Source organism: Cydia pomonella, chromosome 20 (genome assembly GCF_033807575.1).
Source record: "Cydia pomonella isolate Wapato2018A chromosome 20, ilCydPomo1, whole genome shotgun sequence".
Classification (NCBI taxonomy): Eukaryota; Metazoa; Arthropoda; class Insecta; order Lepidoptera; family Tortricidae; genus Cydia; species Cydia pomonella.
This window is the reverse complement of record NC_084722.1, coordinates 3,585,674-3,611,224: the sequence shown is the minus strand read 5'-3', so window position 1 is coordinate 3,611,224 and position 25,551 is coordinate 3,585,674. Positions and strand designations below refer to the sequence as shown.

At 38.1% G+C, this 25,551-nt stretch overlaps 1 protein-coding gene across 2 annotated transcripts; it reads right to left on the bottom strand.

The window, feature by feature from the left end:
• Positions 1-16,573: 16,573 nt before the first annotated feature.
• On the bottom strand, positions 16,574-24,702 carry LOC133528933 (uncharacterized). Of its 2 annotated transcripts, none has more exons than XM_061866441.1 (4): positions 24,163-24,702; positions 22,634-22,813; positions 21,681-21,827; positions 16,574-16,951 (listed from the first exon to the last, which is right to left on the bottom strand). In XM_061866441.1, exons 1-4 carry the CDS (start codon positions 24,259-24,261, stop codon positions 16,790-16,792), a joined length of 588 nt encoding a protein of 195 aa, XP_061722425.1. In that variant the 5' UTR covers positions 24,262-24,702; the 3' UTR covers positions 16,574-16,789. The 2 variants fall into 2 exon arrangements, with proteins under 2 accessions (XP_061722425.1, XP_061722426.1); XM_061866442.1 differs by having other exon boundaries at positions 16,596-16,951; positions 24,390-24,460.
• Positions 24,703-25,551: the final 849 nt, after the last annotated feature.

Genomic DNA, 25,551 nt, shown 5'->3' with positions numbered 1-25,551 from the left:
TAGGTGTTGCATCAACACTTCTGACATTACCCTCCCAGTATTTTTGGGTAGACCTAGATGTGTACGGGTAAACGCCAAATACAAATTAGATTTAATTTTCGGTCTTTACCCAAAAAGGTTGGGTAATACTAGGTATACCCAGGTAAACTTAAGTTTAATTAACCTTCTAACATTACCCGTAACATACGCAAGAAATAACAGAAACAACAATTTTAAGTGACATCCAGAGTTTCACAATACACCTGACATATATGTCTATCATACATTTGCCCAGATGCGGATTTACCACAAGACTGAGTAGACTGAAGCCTAGGGCGGCAGATTTAAGGGGGCGGCAAATTTAGGGCAAAAAATCATCAGTTTGCTGGTTAATTTTTTTTATACTTTTGGAAAGGCATATTAGGTACTTCAAATTTTGAACAAATATTCTGTATTGCTCTGTCAGTATATGTTTACATTCTGATAATATTTTTTTTTTTTATGATCCAGTCATCATTCATCGGAGATCGAGTATCAATTATGTCTGATCATCCAGAAGTGAGTCATTAAAACAAGGTTAATTAATATAAAACTTTACTCAAATAAATAAATAAAATAAAAATAATTTATTTCGGACGATTAAGTCCACAGTTTGTTAGTTACAAATAAAGTTAAATTCAGTCCAGGTCCAGTGACTAACTAATGCACAATCCTATCTCTACGGCGGACTATGGCGGCTGTTGCGAACCCTACGTGGAAACCATTCACATGCGCGTCGGCGAACATGCCCGACGCGCTGCAGTATTGCGGCAGCCGCAACATCACCCTGAACGCGTCATTGTATTGTACACGCACATGCCATTAAAATCATGCAAAATCCGAAACCTAAAAACATCCCTATCAAAATTATCCCGAGTTGAAAGTTAGCGACGAAATTTTAAATTTATGCAAATAAATTTATCTTGTTCCCACACGCGAAACCTCAACATTTAGAAGAAAGTAAATCTTATGGCATTATTAAGACTATTATGACTTTGAAGTAAAGACATACCTACAGACTTATTTGTTAGGCGCGGAGAAAGTTCAAAATTTCTATTTACATATGTCTGCGAGTCGGATACCTATAGGAACATAGATTTTTTTTTCATGTACAGTCCGACAAGAAAGAGTAGAGCTTTGTTGTGCTTTTTTATACTACGTCGGTGGCAAACAAGCATACGGGCTGCTCCAGAGGAGTTACATGCGTGTTACCTCGTACCTACCCTCGTTGAGCTCTGGCAACCTTACTCACTGGCAGGAACACAACACTATGTCCTATGAGTAGTATGGGTCTAGTGTTATTTGGCTGTGGTTTTCTCTAAGGTGGAGGTACTTGCCCAGTTGGGATCTGCTCTAGATTTGGAATGACATCCGCTGTGCTGTGCCCTACCACACAAAGCGAGATGACATTCACAGTGCCCATACCTCTCTTGTGGACGTAGTTTAAGGACATACTCGGGACTCTAATGCTCAATTAATGCTAGACGTAGTATATAAAAAAACACAACTTTTTTCACTATACTTACCTACTAACAATACTAATTTTTGTAACTAAATATAATATTACTTCGTGCGTAAGAAGCATGCGCTATTGAGAGAAGCTGAGAAAATTAGGTCAAATAGCGCTTTACCCATCCATCGAGAGTTCTGCTGCCCACCACATCAGCGCTTGAAGTCCCGACGCCCTCCATATGCTCAGAATGTGCAAGGCTTTAATGTGTCTGAAGCCTGGGAAGATGAGTGGAGCGCTGCAAATGTAGACTCGAGAGTTGTTAACCCAGCACGTCGTCTTGGATTTGATCTTCCTAAACAGCAATTGTGCCGTTTGAACGGACTGAGAACGGGACACGGCCGATGCAACTACTTTTTGCACAGGTGGGGATGGAAGGACTCGGCATTGTGTGAATGTGGTGAAGAGGCCCAAACCATGGAACACATTATCATAATCATAATAATCATAATCATTTATTTGTAAATCTAATTTACAAGTCACTAATAATAATAATAAAATGTCAATACTTTCAATAGAGAGTAATCAAAGTAAATAGCACAATTATTAATTGGTCATTATGAACTCGTCATAATTGTAGAACGGGCGCTCAATAAGCCAACTTCTTAGGCGATGTTTAAAGCTGCTTACGCTTGGGGCCCCAGTTATATTTTTTGGTAGATGGTTATATACTGTGGGGCCCGTCACATGAGTCAGTTTCGAGGACTTGGCAAGCTTGCGGCTGATAGCAACGAGCTTATGTGCATTTCGAGTATATCCAGCGCTGTCATACTCTGGACCACCAGAAGACCTACTACATCTCACAACCCATGCAGCTGCATGGCTGAACACACTGAATGTTGACATTTGACCTTATTATGTTGTAATATTTAAATGTTCATTGATTGCCTATATTTTTATCTACTTGTGCCATACGACTAAATAAAAATAAAAATATTACTGTAAATTTAAATCTGTAAGAAATAAAGGCTTTTTTAGGGTTCCGTAGCCAAATGGCATAAAACGGAACCCTTATAGTTTCGCCATGTCCGTCTGTCTGTCTGTCTGTCTGTCTGTCCGAGGCTTTCCTCCGTGGTCGTTAGTGCTAGAAAGCTGAAATTTGGCATGGATATATAAATCAATAAAGCCGACAAAGTCGTACAATAAAATCTAAAAATTTAATTTTTTTTAGGGTACCTCCCCTACACGTAAAGTGGGGGTGAATTTTTTTTTTTCGCTTCAACCCTAGAGTGTGGGGTATCGTTGGAAAGGTCTTTCAAAACTAATAGGGGTTTTCAGGAAACATTTTTTGATAAAGTAAATATATTCGGAGATAATCGCTCCGAAAGAAAAAAAAATGTGCCCCCCCCCCCCTCTAACTTTTGAACCATAGGTCCAAAAAATATGAAAAAAATCGTGTAAGTAGAGCTTAAGAAAGACATTAAATGAAAACTATAGCGGACATGATCAGTTTAGCTGTTTTTGAGTTATCGCAAAAAGTTTTCCCTTCATAGTAAAAAGACTTACTTTAATTAGGTACTGATTATGCAAATTTGCCTATTTGTTTAACTCGGGTGAAAGGTACCGTTTCATCCCTTGGTTAACAATTTACTATACTTTAAGCTCCAGTTTAGCTTATTGTGACGGAAGAGTAACTACGGAACCCTACACTGAGCGTGGCCCGACATGCTCTTGGCCGGTTATTTATTTATGAAGGTATTATAGGTACCAGTTGAAAGCGTTACAAAAGAAAAAGTTGATTCAGCCAAATTTTCGGTTTATTGGGTCTTAGCGGTGACTACAGACTCGAACTCCAGACACACGGAAGTCCCCGCCTTGCTGGTGATCATTACTATCCTCAGGACCCTGCCGTAATCCCTGGACATCATGAACACATGGTCCACGAAGTCGTAATCTATGTTGTTGAAAACGTACACACCCTGGAAAGACAATAAATTTTGAATTTTCACAATTAATTATTATCTTATCTTATCTAACACATCTCTCTTTATGTAATCCAGTAGGTTTAAGATGGTCGGCTCTTTATCATTTGTCACCACACCTGTCACTTTCTTATAAGTATGTAAGCACGAACGGGACGGGCATAGTGACAAGTGATAAAAATGGAACCTTGATACCGCCGCAGCATGGCCAGGATGGTTTAATTTTTAACACCTGTCACTATCCCCATCACTTTCGCACTTACAGTTAGAACATGACAGGCATGGTGACAAATGATAAAGAGCCGACCATCTTAAGCCTACAGCGCTGGCAGCATGGTTTCATCTTTATCACTTGTCACTTTCGCGCTTAGGTACATACTTGTTAGAACGTGACAGGTATGGTGACAAATGATAAAGAGCCGACCATCTTAACCCTACAGATACTAAACTTATTTTTGTACCTTCTAAACCTGTATTTCGACAGGACAGTAAAAAAACTCGCTAAATTTGGTCAACCGTAAAGCTTCCTCGCACAACGCATTAGCATTAGTATTGCAATAGGCTACTACATTATTTTCAAATAAATTTATATATTTTCGTATATATGTATATATCTTTGATTTCGTTATTTTATTATCGTGAAAATAACATCGCTATATGAAAAGAAAAATGGTTTAAAATTTTAACAATAAATGTTCGCACCAAAAAGGCAGCATTGTGACCTTGTGACGTCATAATAGTAGGGCAGTAACAAAGAAACGTCAAATGTGTGTGTGTGTGTGTGTAGTGACGTCACTCATGAAAAAAAGCGGCCAAGTGCGAGTCGGACTCGCTCATGAAGGGTTCCGTACCATTTATGACGTATTAAAAAAACTACTTACTAGATCTGGTTCAAACCAATTTTCGTTGGAAGTTTGCATGGTAATGTATATCATATATTTTTTTTAGATTTTTCATTCCGTTATTTTAGAAGTTACAGGGGGGGGGGACACACTTTTTTTCACTTTGGAAGTGTCTCTCGCGCAAACTATTCAGTTTAGAAAAAAATGATATTAGAAACCTAAATATCATTTTTGAAGACCTATCCTTAGATACCCCACACGTATGGGTTTGATGAAAAAAAATTTTTTTTTTAATTTTTATGACGTATTAAAAAAAACTACTTATTAGATCTCATTCGAACCAATTTTCGGTGGAAGTTTGCATGGCAATGTATATCATATATTTTTTTTTAGATTTTTCATTCTGTTATTTTAGAAGTTACGGGGGGGGGACACACTTTTTACCACTTTGGAAGTGTCTCTCGCGCAAACTATTCAGTTTAGAAAAAAATTATATTAGAAACCTCAATATCATTTTTGAAGACCTATCCATAGATACCCCACACGTATGGGTTTGATGAAAAAAGATTTTTTGAGTTTCAGTTCTAAGTATGGGGAACCCCCAAAATTTATTGTTTTTTTTTCTATTTTTGTGTAAACATCATAATGCGGTTCATAGAATACATCTACTTACCAAGTTTGAACAGTATAGCTTTTATAGTTTCGGAAAAAAGTGGCTGTGACAGAATCGGACAGACAGACGGCCATTTGGCTACGGAACCCTAAAAATGGTGGTCGGCGTTTGCGATCACGTGACAGACAGATAGTAAAATTAATATTGAAATTATATTAGTATTAATATTAAATTAGTATTAAAATAAAAATAAATCTTAGGTATATAAATAACATACTTTTCATAGTTCAATTTTGAAACTCCCCTATTCGGTGAGGTAATGCTGCCAACAACTACGGTGCCTTGGCGGGGAGTTTTTTTATTTTTATTTTAGGTTTTTTAAGAAAAATTGTGGTCATTGTTATTTTAATTAAATTTTGTTATTATATTATTGAAATATTTTTTTATATCTGAATAACTAATATCTATTAATTTACTAATTATTTTGTTTTTGTACCAAAATGACAGACAGGGCTCGGAACCGGTTTGTTTTTAAATCCCGAAATAGCCCAATAATTTTAATTATTTTGTACTCTTTACGTAGGACTGGATCATGTATTTAGGTAACAACTTCGGATTATTAGATAGTAACATTAAAAATGAAATAATAAACCAAAGAACGAAAAAGAACGTAATAATACCGGTATTTTTTGTATGAAGAAAAAACCGGTTCCGAGCCTTGATGACAGATCGATCAGATAAAATAAATTGGATCGATTTCAGCAAACTTTGTCATTTATAATGTGATGATCTGATCAAAAGCCGCTAGTGTGGCAATACTAATAATTGAAGAGTTCCCTCGATTTTTTCAAGATGCCATCACCAGATTTCTTAATGTATCTTCCAGAAATAGGGAACATACAGAAAAAGACGAAATAATAAAGATTTTCCTTTTTAAAGTCGGTTATAAGATAGCGTAAGCTTACTTTTGGGACTGAGCAGGTCTTCTTATCAAATTTGATGCCAAATATCTGCCCCATCGTACTCACGAGGCGGCCTCGGCAGCTCATGCCGCTGATACGGAAGTTCTGCTGCCATTCACCGTTCACCAGAAAATAATCTTGGAGCGTGAGCTGCAATAAGAACATGAACATGAAAAACTGTATAACTTATATTTCAAAGTCGACGGTTGCTCGACATATAGTAAACAAAACACCCCTATGATGGGACTAGCACCAGTAATGGGATGGTATAGACAAATCCTGTAAAATAAGTACTTACCATCAGTTTTTGACTGCTGGCAACATTTTACCACAAACAAGAATAGAGCTACTTAAACTTAAGTTTAACTTTTCATTGATATTTGTCATTAAAAATATAATGGCGCTATACATCCCATGACTGACATTTAATTTGTTAATAATATTGAAACCAATTGTAGCATCTTTCATTAAATACATATAAAACATAAAGGACGAATAGGACCCTCAAATTTTAATGCATAAAGCGGTAGAAATTTTATAGGTGTCTGTGAAATATCAAAAATACTCCAAATTTCCTCTTAAAAGTCTCATAACTGGTGCCGTTAACATATTGATTCGCTCTATAATGAGAAGATTAAATGGGAGCACGCGTTGACGGACCCACGCAGACTGTTTTAATATTTAAAAAAAAAACTTCTACTTCTGTCTAATTAGCATAAGATACCGAATATGCCCTTAAACGGATCCCCACTGTTTTTATTACACCTTTTATAAAAAATATAAAAATAAAAAGCCTTTTATTTCTCGAATTATTACATTGGTAACCATTTGTTTTTTGTGATAAATTATTCAAGAACCCCGCTTTGACAGGTGAAGGCCTCCTCCAAAGCCCTCCATGTATCTCGATCCTTGGCCACTTGTATCCAATTTGGCCTGGCCATTTTGGTGATCTCATCTTGCCACCTCAAACTGGGTCTTCCTTTCCCACTTTTTCTTAGAGGTCCCTTCCATGATATCTTTGGTAGGTGCTGCATGGCCCGCCCAGTTCCATTTAAGTTTTTTGGCATAGTTGAGAGCATCTAATGATACATTAAATGGTACATCTACATGTTATGTAGATTTTTATGCTGCATATTTTTTCTGCATAACTTCTTCTAACACAAGGGTAATTCTAAATCGTGACTGTATCGCGTCTGTTTCGACTGATTCACGGCTGTATCTACGCTGTATCGCGACTGTATCGATGTCGATTCACGGCTGTATCTACGCTGTATCGCGACTGTATCGATGCCAATTCACGGCTGTATCTACGCTGTATCGCGACTGTATCGATGCCGATTCACGGCTGTATCTACGCTGTATCGCGACTGTATCGATGCCGATTCACGGCTGTATCTACGCTGTATCGCGACTGTATCGATGCCGATTCACGGCTGTATCTACGCTGTATCGCGACTGTATCGATGCCGATTCACGGCTGTATCTACGCTGTATCGCGACTGTATCGATGCCGATTCACGGCTGTATCTACGCTGTATCGCGACTGTATCGATGCCGATTCACGGCTGTATCTACGCTGTATCGCGACTGTATCGATGCCAATTCACGGCTGTATCTACGCTGTATCGCGACTGTATCGATGCCGATTCACGGCTGTATCTACGCTGTATCGCGACTGTATCGATGCCGATTCACGGCTGTATCTACGCTGTATCGCGACTGTATCGATGCCGATTCACGGCTGTATCTACGCTGTATCGCGACTGTATCGATGCCAATTCACGGCTGTATCTACGCTGTATCGCGACTGTATCGATGCCGATTTACGGCTGTACCTATGCTGTATCGTGACTGTAGTGAATCTGTATGGTGATAGTAGCGATGCAGCATCGTGTTTGATGGTGTACGAGGGCATATGACCAGCGAAACCGCGTCGTGGCCATTTTGTGACTGCAATGCGACTGAATCGCTGCAAAACGTCGCAGTGTGCTTTTCCCTTTTTTACATCGGATGACCGTCTGGCCTAGAGGGTAGTGACCCTGCCTATGAAGCCGATGGTCCCGCGCTAGAATCCCGGTAAGGGCATTTGTGTGATGAACACAGATATTTGTTCCTTAGACATGGGTGTTTCTATGTATATAATATATCTATATACGTATGTATTTCGTCGCTTAGTAACCATAGTACAAGCTTTGCTTAGGAGCTAGGTCGATCTGTAAAAGATTGTACTAAATATATAGGTATATATTATCTCACCTTCAGACCCGGATCAGACTTGTACGCCGTATAGTTTCCCCGTAGGAAAGTCTTCTTACTCGTATTATATAACTGTACCGCGACATCTCCAGACAAGTCTTTTTGGTATGGTGGCGATGGACTCTTGCATTTCTCCGCTCGCACTAAAGTCGAAATAAAAGGACCCTGAAATCATATTTAATAAGTACCTATTTATTTACTTGTAACCCTTCAATCGGCAAGGTTTGAAAACACAGCATTTTTCAATTTTAAACTTTTAGTTTACCGTTGATTTATGAATAAATAAAAGCAACATAAACACACACACGGGCTAACAGTGTGCAAACAAAAACAAACAAAAAAAACAATTGACGATGTATCTGGCCTAGTGAGTAGTGATCCAGCCTATGAAGCCGATGGTCTCGGGTCCTGGTATCCTGGCAAGGGCATTTACTTGCGTGATGAGCACGGATATATCTTATTCACAAGTCTTGGGTGTTTTCTATATGCATTTAAATATTTATATATTATAATTATATATCGTTGTCTAAGTGCACAACACAATATTTGAGCTTACTGTGGGAGTTAATTTGTGTAATAATGTCCTATAATATTTATTCATTTATTATTATAAATTACTTACTGATTTCGTAGCGAGAATGCTTCCTGCCACGATGAAATAAATGCCAAAAAATAATAAAAATAAATCGCAGCGAACCATCTGGAAGCATGAGGCAAATCCCGAAATAATATGTGTAATCAAAACAGTTCACGGGCAGCAACTAAATTAAATGAATAATAAATAATACTTATGCTATTAAATATACATTATGCTTAAATATTCAATTGGTAGTACAGAAAAAAGAGAACTGCAATTTTGTGATAGTAAGTACTTAAGTTAAGTTTTATGATCGTTGTTCTTTTTGCCTCCTCTGCCACAGAACTTTAGCAAATGCTCCAAGATCAGAGGAATACAATACAAGTCTTCAAGTTGGACTTCAAATGAATCATGCAAAGACTCAGGTGATGACTACTAGCACGAAACGAATTAGGGTTGAGGTAGACGGGCAGATTATACAATATGTCAACGAGTATTGGACCATTTAGTCTCTTTCAGCGACAGGCGAGACAAGGAAGTCGAGCGCCGTGTTCATAATGCATAAGTTTAAATCAATCAAAATGTGATAAATTTTAAGGTCAAAATGTTACAAATAAATCTGAACACACACTTTTACGCCTTGAAAATAGAGGCGTTGTCATTGTCACGCAAAATAGGCGCCAGTCGTCGAGTTGCGGAAAATCGCCCATGTACAGATTTTTGTAATACGAAGCGTGGACAGATATTTGTGAGCGACTGTACTGCATCCTGATATCAGTGTACATTCCTATCGAAGATCTCCAGGAGAATCCAGCTGGGTTGGGCGGCATTCAATACACTAGCGGACATCCTTAAACCCGTTAACATTCCACAATGCCTGAAAACTCGCCTCTATAACCAATGTGGCCTGTCCACCATGACCTACGGTGCCGAGACATGGACGCTCACTATTTAAGATGCTGTGCATAAAATCCGAGTGGCACAGAGAGCCATGGAGCGCACCATGCTCGGCACAAAACTTCAAGACCGAATAAGGAATGACAAGATCCGACGCCGCACCAAGGTGCAAGACGTGGGATACCTCATTACCAAACTAAAAAGGGAGCTGGGCGGGACATGTTGCCAGGCAGATTGATGGCAGGTGGACCAAAATGTTAACGGCATGGTGGACGCTTATAGACGAATGGAGTGCCTGGCGTCCGTTGGCTCGTTGGGTGGACGACATTCGGAAATTTGCGGGTCACTCTAGGATGAGATTGGCTCAGGACCGGGATAAGTGGTGAACTCGAAGAGAGACCTGCGGGTGATAAAAGGCTGATATGATGATGATTCCAATTAGCCTGTAGGCAACACAACCAATACAGTCTTTTCAGATTTGGAAAAATTGAGAATATTTCTTCTGATGTATATTTTATGATGACATGACTAGTGTGTCATCATTACTGGCGACACTCACAGTATATACCCGCCTTAATAATAATATTATCATTCCAATCACTGAGCGTATTAATGAAATGACATTTTAATATGTCCAGTCATTTGCGATTCTAACCAATGACTCACACAGATCAACAAATGTACAAGATATAAGATTGCGACCAAAATCGGAATGTTTGTTGTGAATCGGAAGGTGTCATAAGAAGTTATGATTTGAAATAGTTATTTGTTTAACAAGGGGGCAAAGTTGCTGTTTAACTTCTCTGTAGTTGATGGCGTACATAGGCTACTGAGACTGCTTACCATCAGGCGGGCCGTATGCTTGTTTGCCACCGATGTATTAATTTATAATAAAAAATATAGTTTTATAATCAAGGAAAAAACCTTGACGAGTTCATAAAAAATTTGCTACGTTTATTGTTTTATGTATTCAGAATACCCCCCTGAAAACAGCTTTTTTCATGGGCTGCCGGCTCGAGTATTTAAATGACATATTTTCCTGACGAGACAGATTAAAAAAAATATGAGATAGAAATTGTGCCTTAAAAATGTCTCAGATTACTGGCAAAAATTTATTTGGTTTGAATATGCCATCACAAAATGGGTTCGGTCCATGGGGTCTAATTCCCTAAATATCTGTTTCCACGAATGTCTATTTCCCTGATTGTCTATTTCCATGTTTGTCTATTTTCCTGATCGTCTAGTTTCACGAGTGTCTATTTCCCTGAATGTCTAGTTCCAATGCCTCTTTCTGCGAACGTCCATGTCCACGAGTGTCTATTTCCCCGAATGTCTAGTTCCAATGCCTCTTTCTGCGAATGTCCATTTCCGGGAATACGTATTTACACACTGCACCCACGGGGTCCCAGAGACCCAACCCGTACCGCGAAGTATGATATATGGAAATTTGCTATCTCCCTATCACACTCGCAAAAGGGATGCAAATAGCAATTTTTCGAATTTCGAACTTCGTGGTTATAGCCCTGTCCACCTGGCCTGTGGCTGCCCGACAGTTGTCTCCATTAAACTCGCCACTCTTGGACTTTTCTGGCGCAACGGTTATCGGTTTTTCAAGCTATATAGCCTGCCCATAGGTAAGACGTATTGACGTTCGACGACTAGACATTCGGGGAATTAGGCTTGTAGACACTAGTCGTTTCAGTAAATGGACGTATGACTACTAGACATTCGGGGAATTGACGCAACTCGACTAGACATTCGGGGAATTAGACCCCATGGACCGAACCGCACAATAGGGTTAATCCGCAAAATTCATTGTATGAAAAATCGAATTTCGTTAAAGTTCTCCATACAAAACGCCAATTTCATAGGTAATGATCTAATATATTTGCAAATACTCAGGTTTCTTTAATATATTCTGAAAAATTCTTTGAAGTCGATTAAAACCAGAATAAAGGTACGCCCCTTTTACGGCGAAAAAACTAATACTTACAGATTTCGCTGCCAAAATATTTTCAAAATATAAGATGAAATAAATAACAAGACATAAACTGGAATTATACCGATCCATTGCCAAGGATGGCACAAACAAGTTTAAAATTCAAGGTAATCAAATAGATTACTATATCAATAGGAACTGAATTGAGTATTTATTACGAGTAATGTTATTAAACATACATTATCCAAAAATCTGTGTTCAGCTGAAATAATAATTGACCGAAGCGTAACGTAGGTCTACGTTTTGACTCGGGCAATCTGATTTTGTATGTCCGGATATTCTCCTCTACAGGTCGCAATTCTCAACCGATTCGCGTGAAATTTTGTGACCATATTCTATGATTATTATTTTTTTTTTTCGATCCTATTGTTGGAAATATTTCAAAATGGCGGATTCATGGTACGTCGCGCCTAAACCAATAGCCGTATCGATATCATAAGTTTCTTCCTTGTGAGACATGTTTACAAACTGATATGCAAAAAAAATCAGATATTTTAGAACGCTGGTTTAAACGGCATTTAGATATTTATGTTTCACTCAAGACTATGTAGCCTAATTTCACCTTGTCCCATGTACCTATACGTGGCTCAGTTGGAATACACTCGCTTTGCAATGTCGAGGTTCCGGGTCCCAACCCCTAACAGTGAATTCTTTTTGTATTTTTTTTTGCATTTTAATTTCCTATTTTAGATTGACTTAGCTTTGTAGCAGAGAGAGGGAGGTCCCTGGATCTATCCCCTGAATTGTAACTTTTTGTATTTTTTTGCATTTCTTCGCATTGTTAATTGATCAAGCGAGCGCGAAGCGCGAGCTAAGCGCATTCGTTTCTTTTTGTTTATCTGTACTTTTTTTTCAGCTGTTAAAGTTCAAGGACACGGACAGTTGCGCAGAAGAAAACGGGTGCGATGTGTGGGGGGTCCATGTTCAGAATTTTTCGATGCAGTTCTTGCACTTAAATTAATATTTCAACTTGTTTTTTCTACAGATTAGTTGTAGATGGGAATAGAAGCGCTGGTGGCCTAGCGGTAAGAGCGTGCGACTTGCAATCCGGAGGTCGCGTGTTCAAACCCCAGCTCGTACCAATGAGTTTTTCGGAACTTATGTACGAAATATCATTTGATATGTACTAGTCGCTTTTCGGTGAAGGAAAATATCGTGTGGAAATCGTATTAATCCCAACGGCCTAGTTTACCCTCTGGGTTGGAAGGGCAGATGGCAGTCGCTTTCGTAAAAACTAGGGCCAACGCCAAATCTTGGTATTAGTTGTCAAGCGGACCCCAGGCTCCCATGAGCCGTGGCAAAATGCCGGGACAACGCGAGGAAGAAGAAGAGTTGTAGATCGGAATATTGCTATTATTATGTGCACAGAAGTTTTAACGAAAATGCATGTTAATTGCCATATCATTTGATTTGGTATGTATGTTTAATTGCCATTATGAATATCATAGCTAAAAGAGGGAAACAGTTTTCTAGCATTTTTCCCCAGCCCCGGCAGCAATGTTTCAAGATGGCTGACGCGACAGGAAGTTACGGTTCGGCTCGTGGCATTATTTTAGATAATTTTGGTGTATACTTACAGATTACTAACAGTCGACGATGCCTGCTATAGATCTTGTCTACAAAAATCCAGGGCACGAATTTACAGGAAGGTTCCGACGTATTTCCGAAATTTTTCAAAATAATGGAAATTTCGCAATTTTGCATACTTTCCGGCGGCATGACAGTGTTAGGCAGGAGACAATTTGAGTAAGTTGTCAAATAGTAAATTTACGAAAATGAGACATTATAACAAACATTTACGTTGTAATTATGGGAATAATTCAGAACACATTTTTATTTATTACAGAAAAAATAGTACAAATGGCGGACAACGCCTTGAGGCATTCGCTTCCAGTCAACCATTGGGCTAAACAGAAACAATTAGTTTGGTTTTTTTTTATGGTAGAGGAGGCAAACGAGCAGACGGATCACCTGATGGTAAGCGATTACCGATGCAACACCAGAGGGGTTGTAAGTACGTTGCCGGCTTTAAGATGGGAGTACGCTCTTTGGTGCAGGATTGTAAAGAGTAAAAGAGAGAGTGTGTATTTTTGTGGGTAAAGTATTTATTTTCATACAAATTCTATTCATACAAAGCTAGAAAGCATACCAAATAAACGGTTGTTTAAAAACTATCCCAAAAAGATGAAAGCAGTAGAAATAGAAAAAAAGAAATAGCAAATAGCATTAAACATTATAATCCAATATTTTGACGAAGTTTAGTACTAATTATATGAACAATTAAATTTAAAATTAGTACTAGCTTTAAACAGATTGTAAAATTATGCCGTACTAAATTCAAAACTTTATGCAAAATTACCTACGGAGTAACAATTATATATAGGAGGCCGGCCTATCGTGTGTCCGACAACCTGAGAAAGATCATTTCGAGTCAAAGCCATTAATCTATTATTTGATTTATAATGAGTTTTCCATAGATATAGTCGATAATCCATTGAACCTTCATGACGCTCCTAACGCCTATTTACTGTGTCGTCAATTCCATGTTTCGCGGCTTGGAGAATTTAACTAATAGAGACGCCTTGTGTGTAATTTTGCGCCTTGTGCGTAAAAAACAGTCTGCCAATTTTTGAGGGGGAGGGGCACGTCAAATTTTACTCAGAATGTTATTGGGGCTGCTCACTTGGTGTAGTGCATAGTGCATGTTCGCCGAGACCCATACAGACGATTGTCATGCGGTTATGCGAAAGAGAATCGTTGCGATGATGGGCAGGCTAAGGAGCAGTACCAACAGCATTATGGAGGTCATTGCAGAGATGCTTGAGAATCCTATACTGGGGCATTGGATTCGCCACGTTTTAGAAAATAGGTTAGGTATATAGTTGTAATAACATTAGTTCCTAAGTTATCCTAACAAATATGGATGTAAATCTGAAATAAATATATTTTCGATTTCAATTTCAAATGTGCTATTTGTACATAACGTAGCCGATTCCGGGACTGGGCAGTCAGCATGAGAAAATGTTCAATGGCTGGAAAGTGCAGGGGTCAAAATGTCCATACGAACTGGCTGTCTATGTGGTAAAAAGTATGAACGTTGTAATGCCTTAGTGTCAAAATGTACATTTAATCGTGGTCACAATGGTCTAGTGACAAATGGTACACATCTTAAAATGCAAGTACAACAAAAGGGGTGATAGACGAAACGCTTGATTGATATAACGTGCTTAAGTTTAAATGAATAACTGTCAAAAAATTAACTAGACATGAAAAAAAATTGCTGTTTTTCTCCAGCATATCCACTTTACCACGTGAAACTGCACCACTACAATTGGAGTTAGATGCATATATTGCTGCTTGATTGTACTTTTAAAAATACTAACGGCAATAATCATATGTCGCACTCCAGCGGGCGATATGCGGGCACATCAAAAGTAAGTTTCACATATAAATCAATATATTTTCAAGTTTTCAGAATAAGGTATTTTTACTAAGTAAAATACTGTTGTACCAATTTCTTTCCCTCCCCTTTTGTCCGCCACTCGTCATAATCTGAGAATTTTTCACTTATAAAAATTATTTCCCTCAAACGTAATGCATTGATCTAGAACTGTACAACTTTTGTAAAATTTGGAGTAAAAGCAAACGTTTTAGTTAGAATAAAGCTTTATACCATGTACAAAAAGGAAACATTATTACCGTGATGCATTTACGCATGTGTTCGCGTTGGCTATTATACATTATGGCACTTGTTTAATTGGACCTGAACACATTTTAACTGCCGTCCATTTGAACCATTGCAAATTTTGAAATTTTTACTTTTTGCCATATACACAGCCGGTCCGTATGGACATTTTGACACTAAGGCATTACAACGTTCATACTTTTTACCACATAGACAGCCAGTTCGTATGGACATTTTGACCACTGCACTTTCCAGCCATTGAACATTTTCTCATGCTGACTGCCCAGTCCCGGAATCCAATGATTCCGGGACTGGGCAGTCAGCATGAGAAAATGTTCAATGGCTGGAAAGTGCAGTGGTCAAAATGTCCATACGAACTGGCTGTCTATGTGGTAAAAAGTATGAACGTTGTAATGCCTTAGTGTCAAAATGTCCATACGGACCGGCTGTGTATATGGCAAAAAGTAAAAATTTCAAAATTTGCAATGGTTCAAATGGACGGCAGTTAAAATGTGTTCAGGTCCAATTAAACAAGTGCCATAATGTATAATAGCCAACGCGAACACATGCGTAAATGCATCACGGTAATAATGTTTCCTTTTTGTACATGGTATAAAGCTTTATTCTAACTAAAACGTTTGCTTTTACTCCAAATTTTACAAAAGTTGTACAGTTCTAGATCAATGCATTACGTTTGAGGGAAATAATTTTTATAAGTGAAAAATTCTCAGATTATGACGAGTGGCGGACAAAAGGGGAGGGAAAGAAATTGGTACAACAGTATTTTACCAATAACATAGGACACTTAGTAAAAATACCTTATTCTGAAAACTTGAAAATATATTGATTTATATGTGAAACTTACTTTTGATGTGCCCGCATATCGCCCGCTGGAGTGCGACATATGATTATTGCCGTTAGTATTTTTAAAAGTACAATCAAGCAGCAATATATGCATCTAACTCCAATTGTAGTGGTGCAGTTTCACGTGGTAAAGTGGATATGCTGGAGAAAAACAGCAATTTTTTTTCATGTCTAGTTAATTTTTTGACAGTTATTCATTTAAACTTAAGCACGTTATATCAATCAAGCGTTTCGTCTATCACCCCTTTTGTTGTACTTGCATTTTAAGATGTGTACCATTTGTCACTAGACCATTGTGACCACGATTAAATGTACATTTTGACACTAAGGCATTACAACGTTCATACTTTTTACCACATAGACAGCCAGTTCGTATGGACATTTTGACCCCTGCACTTTCCAGCCATTGAACATTTTCTCATGCTGACTGCCCAGTCCCGGAATCGATTGGCCGAGGTTTTCAACAGAAGGGTAAGCTCTTAAAGGCGACTCCGTTTGTTAAATCTTCCAATCCTCGCCGTAAACCTAACAATTACTTCGTATTCTTAAGTACTCTGTGAAGTGGATTGGAAAAATAACAACGAAACGCGTAAATGTATTTGATATTTTTTCTTCTTCATAATTTTTACTGAATCCAACCATATCTACATATCTTCAGCTGGAGTTACTTCAGACTCAAACTCCAGACAGATCACTGTCTTCTTCTTGCTGGTGAGCACCACCCTCCGCAATACTTTTCCGTACACCCTGCTGGATTGAATCTCGTGGTCCACCTTATCGTAATCTGCGTCGAATTTGTAGGTACCCTGCAATGAAAAACATTACAATAAACTTTTGAATTTGCAACTGATTTTGATTGAGGAAGAATAGGGAGCTAGACGAGCTGGTTGCGATGCCCAATATAATTGGTGATATCAAAGCCCCACGACGCTGCTGGCTTGGTCACCTGGAGAGGCTGGGAGAGGTAGAAGAGCGTATGTGGGGCACCCGGGTGCAAAACGTCTGTCTGGGCGTCCCAGATACCGCTGGATCGACGAAGCCCTAAAAGACCTGTCTGCCCTCGGATATCCAACTGGTGTGAAGTGAAGCAGAATAGGGCAAAGTGGCGTGCCTCGTGTTAGAGGCCAAGGTCCTTTTTGGGTTATTGAGCCATTGAAGTAAGTAACTGACTTCTATACGGAAGAGATATTTTATGGCACACCTTTGTGAAATATATCTTTTTTGGTTAGAAGATGTTTCCTCTTCGTAACACAAGGGAGTAAAGTGAAAAGTTTTCATTAAATATTTTTTCTGAGGAGAGAGAAAAGAAAAGTATATTTAAAAAAAGGTTTATGAGAGTTATTATAAATAAAACAACGGTTTTATATAGCGGAGAGCTATGAACGATCACATTTATTCTTGTAACGGTTAGACGGAAGTGACATACATGTCAAAGACAATTAACCATATGCAATACCAACATAGACAGTTTATTTGATGTTACTATACTTAAAATATACACATCTTAACACCCCAACTACAGCAAATAAACAAAGCTTTTATTTAGGAGTAAAAAAACTTATTAATATTGACTAACTCCCATAGCTTCTATACATTTATAATGTTTTATTGCACATAAAGCTTTTGTTAACACATCAGCAGGCATAGCAGTAGTTGGCAAATAATTTAAATTAATTATTTTATCATTTACTGCATCCTTCACAAAATGATACCGAATATCAATATGTTTACTTTTTCTATGACAACCATAATTTGCCACCAACTTCTGTGCACTCTGACTATCATTGAACAATGGTACAGTATAACAATCACCATTAATTTCATTTAGCAAAGCTCTGAGATACATAGCTTCTTTGCAAGCTTCTGCTATCGACATTAGTTCCGATTCCATACTAGACAAAGCGACTGTCCTCTGTTTCTTGCTAAGCCAGGAAACAGCTGAGCCTGACATTTGAAAACAAAAGCCACTGTAAGACCTCCGGTCTATAACATTACTAGCCCAATCGGCATCTACATATCCTTCAAGCTGAGCTTTTTCTTTTACATACTTTAAACAAAAGTTTTTAGTTTTGCTTAAATACCTAAGTATTCTCTTGGCATAATTCCAATGAACTTTAGTATAACATTTGTTAAATTGACTAAGAAAACTAACACTGAAAGATATATCAGGCCTAGTCATCACTGACAAATACATAAGGCCTCCAATAAGGTTTTGATATGGAATTTCTTTATCACAAATTTCTGATTTCTCTATACTTAATTTACATTCCATTGGAGTACTAGCCTCTTTACATTTAGACATATTAAATTTTTCTAACAAGTTGTTTATATATTCTTCCTGGTCTAATGTAATAACATTTGCATTTTTATCGATTTTAACACGCATACCCAGGCATTGCTGAACTTGTCCTAAGTGTTTAATATTAAAATTAGAACTCAAAACAGAAACTAATTTGTCTGTCTCTTCTTTACTGTTTGAATAAACAAAGAAATCATCCACATATAATGCGATAATAATTTTCACATTATCATCCATTTTTGTAAACACACAAGGTTCTAATTTACATTTTTTAAATCCTAATTCACACAAACATTTTTCAACTCTTTCGTACCAAGACCGAGATGACTGTTTCAAGCCATAGATAGCTTTGTTAAGTTTAACAATCACCTTTTTCCTGTTAACATCACAAGAAATATCTGGTTGATACATGTAAATGTCCTCTTTGAGGTAACCATTTAAAAATGCAGTTTTAACATCTAGATGTGTTACATCAAGGTTCAATTGCACAGACAAGGCAAATAGCAGTCTTAAAGTGGAATGTCTGACCACAGGTGAGAAGGTGTCCTCATAGTCTATTCCTGGCTTCTGGGTGAAGCCTTTAGCCACTAAACGCGCTCTGTAACGCACACTTTTATCACTGTTAACTTTGATTTTAAAAACCCACTTACACTGCACTAAGGTTTTACCTGAAGGTAACTGTTCCACCGGCACCCAAGCTTGATTTTCATCGAATGCTTGCAACTCGTCCTGCATAGCCTCAATCCATTTATCCTTATCTGGCCTAGACAGGGCATCCTGAACAGACACAGGATCGCTGATGTAGTCAGGGTTTGATGAGGTGCACATGTTAGTCAATCCATAGCGCTCTGGTTGCCTCCGGACTCGTTTAGTTACTACTTCTGCTGTTGCAGGCTCCTCTTCTGACTCCTCCTGCTTGATCCGCCAATTGAAGTAGTCTCCATTGGTCCACATACATCTCCATGCACTAACTCCAGTATCTGGCTGCTCCGTGTTCCTGTGTGACTAAATGGCAAGCGAGCCTGCTTCCCCTCACAACATACGGTGCACGTATTTTTGTTGATATCTGATTTATCACTGTATGATATACCCGTAACTGCCCCTTCTCTCATCAAGTTTAACGACTTCATATTCAAATGTCCAGTTCTACGATGCCAAACTTCACTACTTGCCGCCGAGCTTGACGTAAGTAAACAAAGTTTACTTTCATCCATAATCAATTTGTATACACCGTCGATTAAGTCCGCCACGGCCACAAGTTCTTTGTTTTTGTTATAAACAAAGCAGTTTCTTTTCTTAAACTCCACTTTATTGCCATTCTCAACTAACTTGCTTACTGATATGAGATTCGTGCTAAGGTTAGGTACGCACAAAACGTTTTCCAATGTCACTTCGTATTTACATCTTGGAGTCACTGTCACTATATCCACATCTCCCGAGCACAATACTGGCATAGCACTATGATTAGCTGCTATAATCTCCTTTACGCTGGGTGTAAAAGATGTATTCTGGATCATGTTTACATCACGTACAAAATGACCGCTCGCACCGGAATCTATATAAAAGTCCGTTTTTCCGTAGTTCCCGCTCATAAATACTGCCGAAAAAGCGTGTGTTTTCTTTATTTGCTCCGTTTGCTGATTACTTGCTTGGCATTGATTTTTATAATGACCATAAGATTTACATCGGTAACACTTTATTTTCGACTTATCACCATTGTTGTTGTTGACATTTGCCACAGACAATCCGCCGCCATGATTCTTTTTCTTGTCAGAGCTACCAACTTTCAAGTTTTTGCTGTGGTAGTGCTGCCCTCTACTCAACAATGCGTTGCCAACTTCACTATCATCAATTGCCAAGTCGATGAGTTTCGTTTTTATGACATCTGCAGTAATGGCGATTCCGGAATGTTCAATTGCCATTATCATTGGGATGTATTTTTCAGGTAATCCAGCTAACATCAAGCACCCGATCCACTCGTCGTCCACGGAAAAACCGGTTCCCGATAATTTCTGAGCCGTCTCGATGATTTGTGTAACATAATTTTGCATTGATTCACAGTTTTCGAGTCGAATCGAGATTAAATTGCGCAGCAACGTTATCCTTCGGGAAAATCCAGAATCATCAAACATATTTTGTAACTTTAACCACAAATCTTTAGTTGATTTCGCTTCCTTTATGTGAACATACAGCGACGGATCGATCGTTAAAATCAATTTTGCTTTTGCTTTTGCGTCACTTGTGGCTGCTGATGCAAGTGACGGGTCGGGTTCAGTTTTAATTGAATCTCCCGTGCCCTCCAAAATCAACAAATTCTCCACTGCAAAAGCCCATTCCCGATAATTCTCACGTCCCTTCAACTTGGGAACATTGGTCAGGAACGAATTTGAAGCCATGATGTTGAGTCACAAACCACTTTAAAAAAAACACTTTCTGGCACTGAATTGATACTAGCTACCTGAAAACTAACTTTTGACTATTCCCTAATGGGCATAACTGGGCCCAAAACCTATTATAAATAAAACAACGGTTTTATATAGCGGAGAGCTATGAACGATCACATTTATTCTTGTAACGGTTAGACGGAAGTGACATACATGTCAAAGACAATTAACCATATGCAATACCAACATAGACAGTTTATTTGATGTTACTATACTTAAAATATACACATCTTAACGCAGGATACTATTTTTAAAGTTGTGGAGTTGAGAAAATAGGCTCACTTCGGTGTCAGTCTGTTTTTCTGGCAATACCATTTTTAACCCTCAACGTATAGGAGTATTATATGTTTGACGACAATTAGCGTTTGTCTGTCCGTCCGTCTGCCTGTCTGTGGCACCGTAGCGCTCCAACGGATGGACTGATTTCGATGCGGTTTAATAGAAATAGTAAAGCATTATTAGCATAAAATGGATATTTTAGGGTTATAACGTAAAGGGTTTAATAAATCTTTTTGATTTATAACTTATTCTCAATAACACGTGAAGGTATAAAGTATTAAATTATTCATATATGGCGGTCGGCGCATACGCTGTTAATAACGACGTTAATGTAGTGCCACGCGACGTAAGTGCCAACCGCCATAAGATATCTTTTTTCGTGGAACATCACATATTATAGTAATAATCAGTGTTGGCTGAACATTAGAATTGAAAATATTGAAAAATAACCATTACAAATTGAACCGCAAACTGTAACCGTCCGTTACGTTAGCAAACTCTGGTAATAATTACCTTTGGAACCGCGCAGGTCAGCTTATTATAGTTAACGTGAAAAATACGAGCCAATCTGGCTGTTACGCGGCTGTAGCAGTTCATGCCGGTACTACTTAATATCTGCTCCCATTTGCCGTTCACCTGCTGGTAGTCCGTAATGTTCAGCTAAAACAAGTAGAAGAGACAATAAATTTTTGAAATTTTTACTTGGAGCGTATGACTCGCGCTAGACCGGTCACCGGAGGTTCCGGAACTTCGTTTTCTATGGAAAGTACCGCGTGATCACCGATCAGCCGTAATAAAAAAAAAGAAAATGACGTGTCAACCTTAACGCAGGAGAAAAAAGTAAACTATTCTCTAGAATCGTTTCCAAGTTATGAATTATCATACTCATACTCATATTTTTATTGCATATCACATTATATCTAAACCTATTACATATAAATGTACAACATGACCTCCTGTAGGGTATTAGTCAGTGTTGGGGTAATTCATGAAGGGATTGATTTTTACGGCTCCCTACCCAAAGGGTAAAACGGGACCTTATTACTAAGACTCCGCTGTCCGTCCGTCCGTCTGTCTGTCTATCACCAGGCTGTATCTCATGAACCGTGATAGTTAAACAGATGAAATTTTCACAGATGATCTGCAAAAACTAAGGACGCTAAGCATGACGAATTTCGTACATTGACACGCAAAATCCTATCTCTATGGCAAACACATAATTTTATTGCTGTCCCGCTCACACAGAATCATTGACCGCCAAATCATCGGCGGGAACGTCTTTTTTTCTTGGCCTGTTTGAGTGTCCCACTGCCGGGCAAACGCCTCTCCCCTTGATCACCATAACTCCCGTTGTGGTTTTTCCAGCCAGTTACTGATGAACTCGTCCCGCCATCTTCGTCTGGGCCTGTCACATCCGCGCTTTTTTACGGCATCCACTTTAGTGAAATCAGATCGTGAAAACTCACCCTAAGATCAGGATCTTCCTTAAACGATGTGTAGTTTCCTTTAATCGAAGGTCCTGACTTCCTTTCACCTGCGTCACTTAACTCTAGTGTCACATCTCCAGACCTCTCCTTTTTGGTTTGGTATGGAAGGTCCGGTTTCTTGCATTTCTGCATTCTCGTCAGAATTGAGGTATAGGGACCCTAGAAATATAATAAAAAATATTAAATGTGTTAAGTGACCAGTAAAAGTTAAGTCTAATTTTGTATGGGATTTGGAAACAGTGCGCCAAGCGGGACGTTTTGGAAACTCAAAATCCTATACAAAATGAGACTTAACGCAAACGCGTTAGTCACGTTTCGCTATCGAATAAATTTACACTAGGGGTACTTCGAAGTTGAAATCGAACAAGTTTTTGACTATTATTCTGCTCAGAAATATTTCCTTCATATTATTTTCAAACTCGATGGGTACGTTGACAGATATCAACTCAATACAATTGCGAGATTTGGCATTTTTAGGTTATACATTATATGGAGATGACACCGGTTACCCTATCCATCCCTTTACCCTATTACCCTATCCGGCATACCGGAATCACCAGTATGCCGGTGTGGAGCACCCGAGCAGACCGTACACCACACGGTATTTGACTGTCGTCTAACCAAATACCATGGGCAAGTAGAGGATTTTACCACCTTAACTAAAGAAGCGTTTTTACTCATATCAACAGTGACCAAACAGATGTGTTAACCAATGAAATACGTTTATTTATATATAACAGCTAGTATGTGTTTGTAGTATGGAATAAATAAATCTGTGGGATTTTAGAAAAATATCCATTTCAAAATTAATTACATCAAATTATGCTACATTAAATAAAACTTTTTAACAAAAAATAAAACCAACTTCAAATATTACCAAAAGCGCCATACATGTACCTATAACATTTGAAGAGTTCCCTCGATTTCTCCAAGATCCCATCATCAGACCCCGACTTGGTGCCAACGGGACCATCTCGGGGTTATACCCGTTCGATAAAAAAAAAGTTCAGTCGAATTGAGAACCTCCTCCTTTTTTGAAGTCGGTTAAAAAGTAGTAATAATAATTCAGCCTATATACGTCCCACTGCTGGGCACAGGCCTCCTCTTATGCGCGAGAGGGCTTGAGCTATAGTCCCCACGCTGGCCCAATGAGGATTGGGGACTTCACATACACCTTTGAATTTCTTCGCAGATGTATGCACTTATGACTTCCTCACAATGTTTTCTTTCACCAAAAAGCTATTTGATTTAAAAGTAGTAAGCAGTAATTAACTAACTGCTTTGGCTCAGCGATCCAAAAAGAATCCCGGCCTCCGAAACGAGAGAACGCCACCTGTCCCGATCCAGCGCGGTTTCCTGCCATGAATTGGCATTCAGCCGACGCAGGTCCGCCTCCACGACATCACACCAAGTAATAATTAAGTAAAATAATAATAAGTAATAAGTTAGTAAGTAGTAATGAAATAATATTTTTTTAAATTGTTATTGATGTTGTTCCAAATACTTACAGCTTTTGCGTTTGCCCTGTCCTCTTTTTCTGTTTCATGGTCCCCTACCACGATGGTACAAATACCACAAAACAATAAAAACCTTAACACCCGAAACATCCTTTTACAGAAAATTACAATTACGTATTAAGGCAAAAGTTTTTTCGTATTTGATGAAAGTCTACAAAACTAACTTGAAAAACTGACGCCAAGATATAAACATATAACGTCAAAGTTTATATAAATACCTTTAACTTCTACATTGAAAAATTTCATTCCTTTACTTTTTGAATGATTATCTGCAGCTACTTTCCATCAGTTTGTATGCACAGTAATCGTTGAATAAACGTACATTGCTTGGAATCGAATAAATAAACCGGTATTAAATCGATTCTAGACGTAATAAAGAATAATGAGTTGCATCGTTATCTTCTTGCTAATTCGATGCAATTGCATCCGTTTCCGTTGCAGATAAAGCTACAAGTTTCGTTTAATAATTCAACCTTAGAAGAAATATGTTTTTCAAAAGTGTAAGTACTACAGTATGAAACCCGTCACAGACGGAGCGATATTGTGTTTATTTTTACGGGGTGAATAAATATAGGTCATACTGAGCAACTCAAAAATCAACCTAAAAATCGCGAAATTTTTTTTGTCTGTATCATACTGTCTGGCTCTCTGACCTTAACATTTTCTATGGGAGAGTAAATTTATTTTTCGCGATTTTGGGATTGGTCTCATAGTATAAGTTGCTCAATATGACCTATATATTCACCCTGTAAATTGCAGGTGACTAAATAAAAACCCTATATACCTAGCCATATCTTATAGTAAGGCATCTCACGATATATTTTACGTACCATTTGACAGAATCCACATAAGAAACTATAATATATATATATATATTGAAGCAAGTTATAACATTACAGCTTACCCCAATACATTACATAGTTTCATGACTTAAATGTACTTATTTATTTATTAAAAACTAACTTACTTAAACGTAAGTTTGGCGAACCTAACACAAGTTTAAAATGTACCATACTATTTGTGAAGAAAAAAAAGTCTGTCTTGCTTCCTTTCAAGCTCTCTTTCAAGCCTTTATATATGTTGGTATCTTACTATATCTTATAGCAAGGCATCTTAACATAGCTCGGTATATTACGATATATTTTTGTATATTTCGTCTCTCTCACAATATATCTAAAAACACAGACAGCGATATATATTTTGGTGTTGTTGGCGTGTGTGTTGCTTAGTTCATACACTATTTAAAAAAATTGGACATTGTCACACAAATTGACTAAGCCTCACAATAAACTTAAGAAGGCTTGTGTTGTGGGTAATCAGACAACGACAACTATAATATAGGTAAAACTTTATTTAAAAACATCAATCAGATAGATTTAC

Bases quoted from the DNA above. Each gene is read 5' to 3' on its own strand.
- LOC133528933 (XM_061866441.1), bottom strand. From the start codon at position 24,261: ATGTTTCGGGTGTTAAGGTTTTTATTGTTTTGTGGTATTTGTACCATC. The intron at 21,828-22,633 runs GTGAGTTTTCAC...TACTTGTTTTAG, and splicing joins AGGAAGATCCTGATCTTAGG to CTGAACATTACGGACTACCA. The intron at 16,952-21,680 runs GTAATTATTACC...TTTTCATTGCAG, and splicing joins TGACCTGCGCGGTTCCAAAG to GGTACCTACAAATTCGACGC.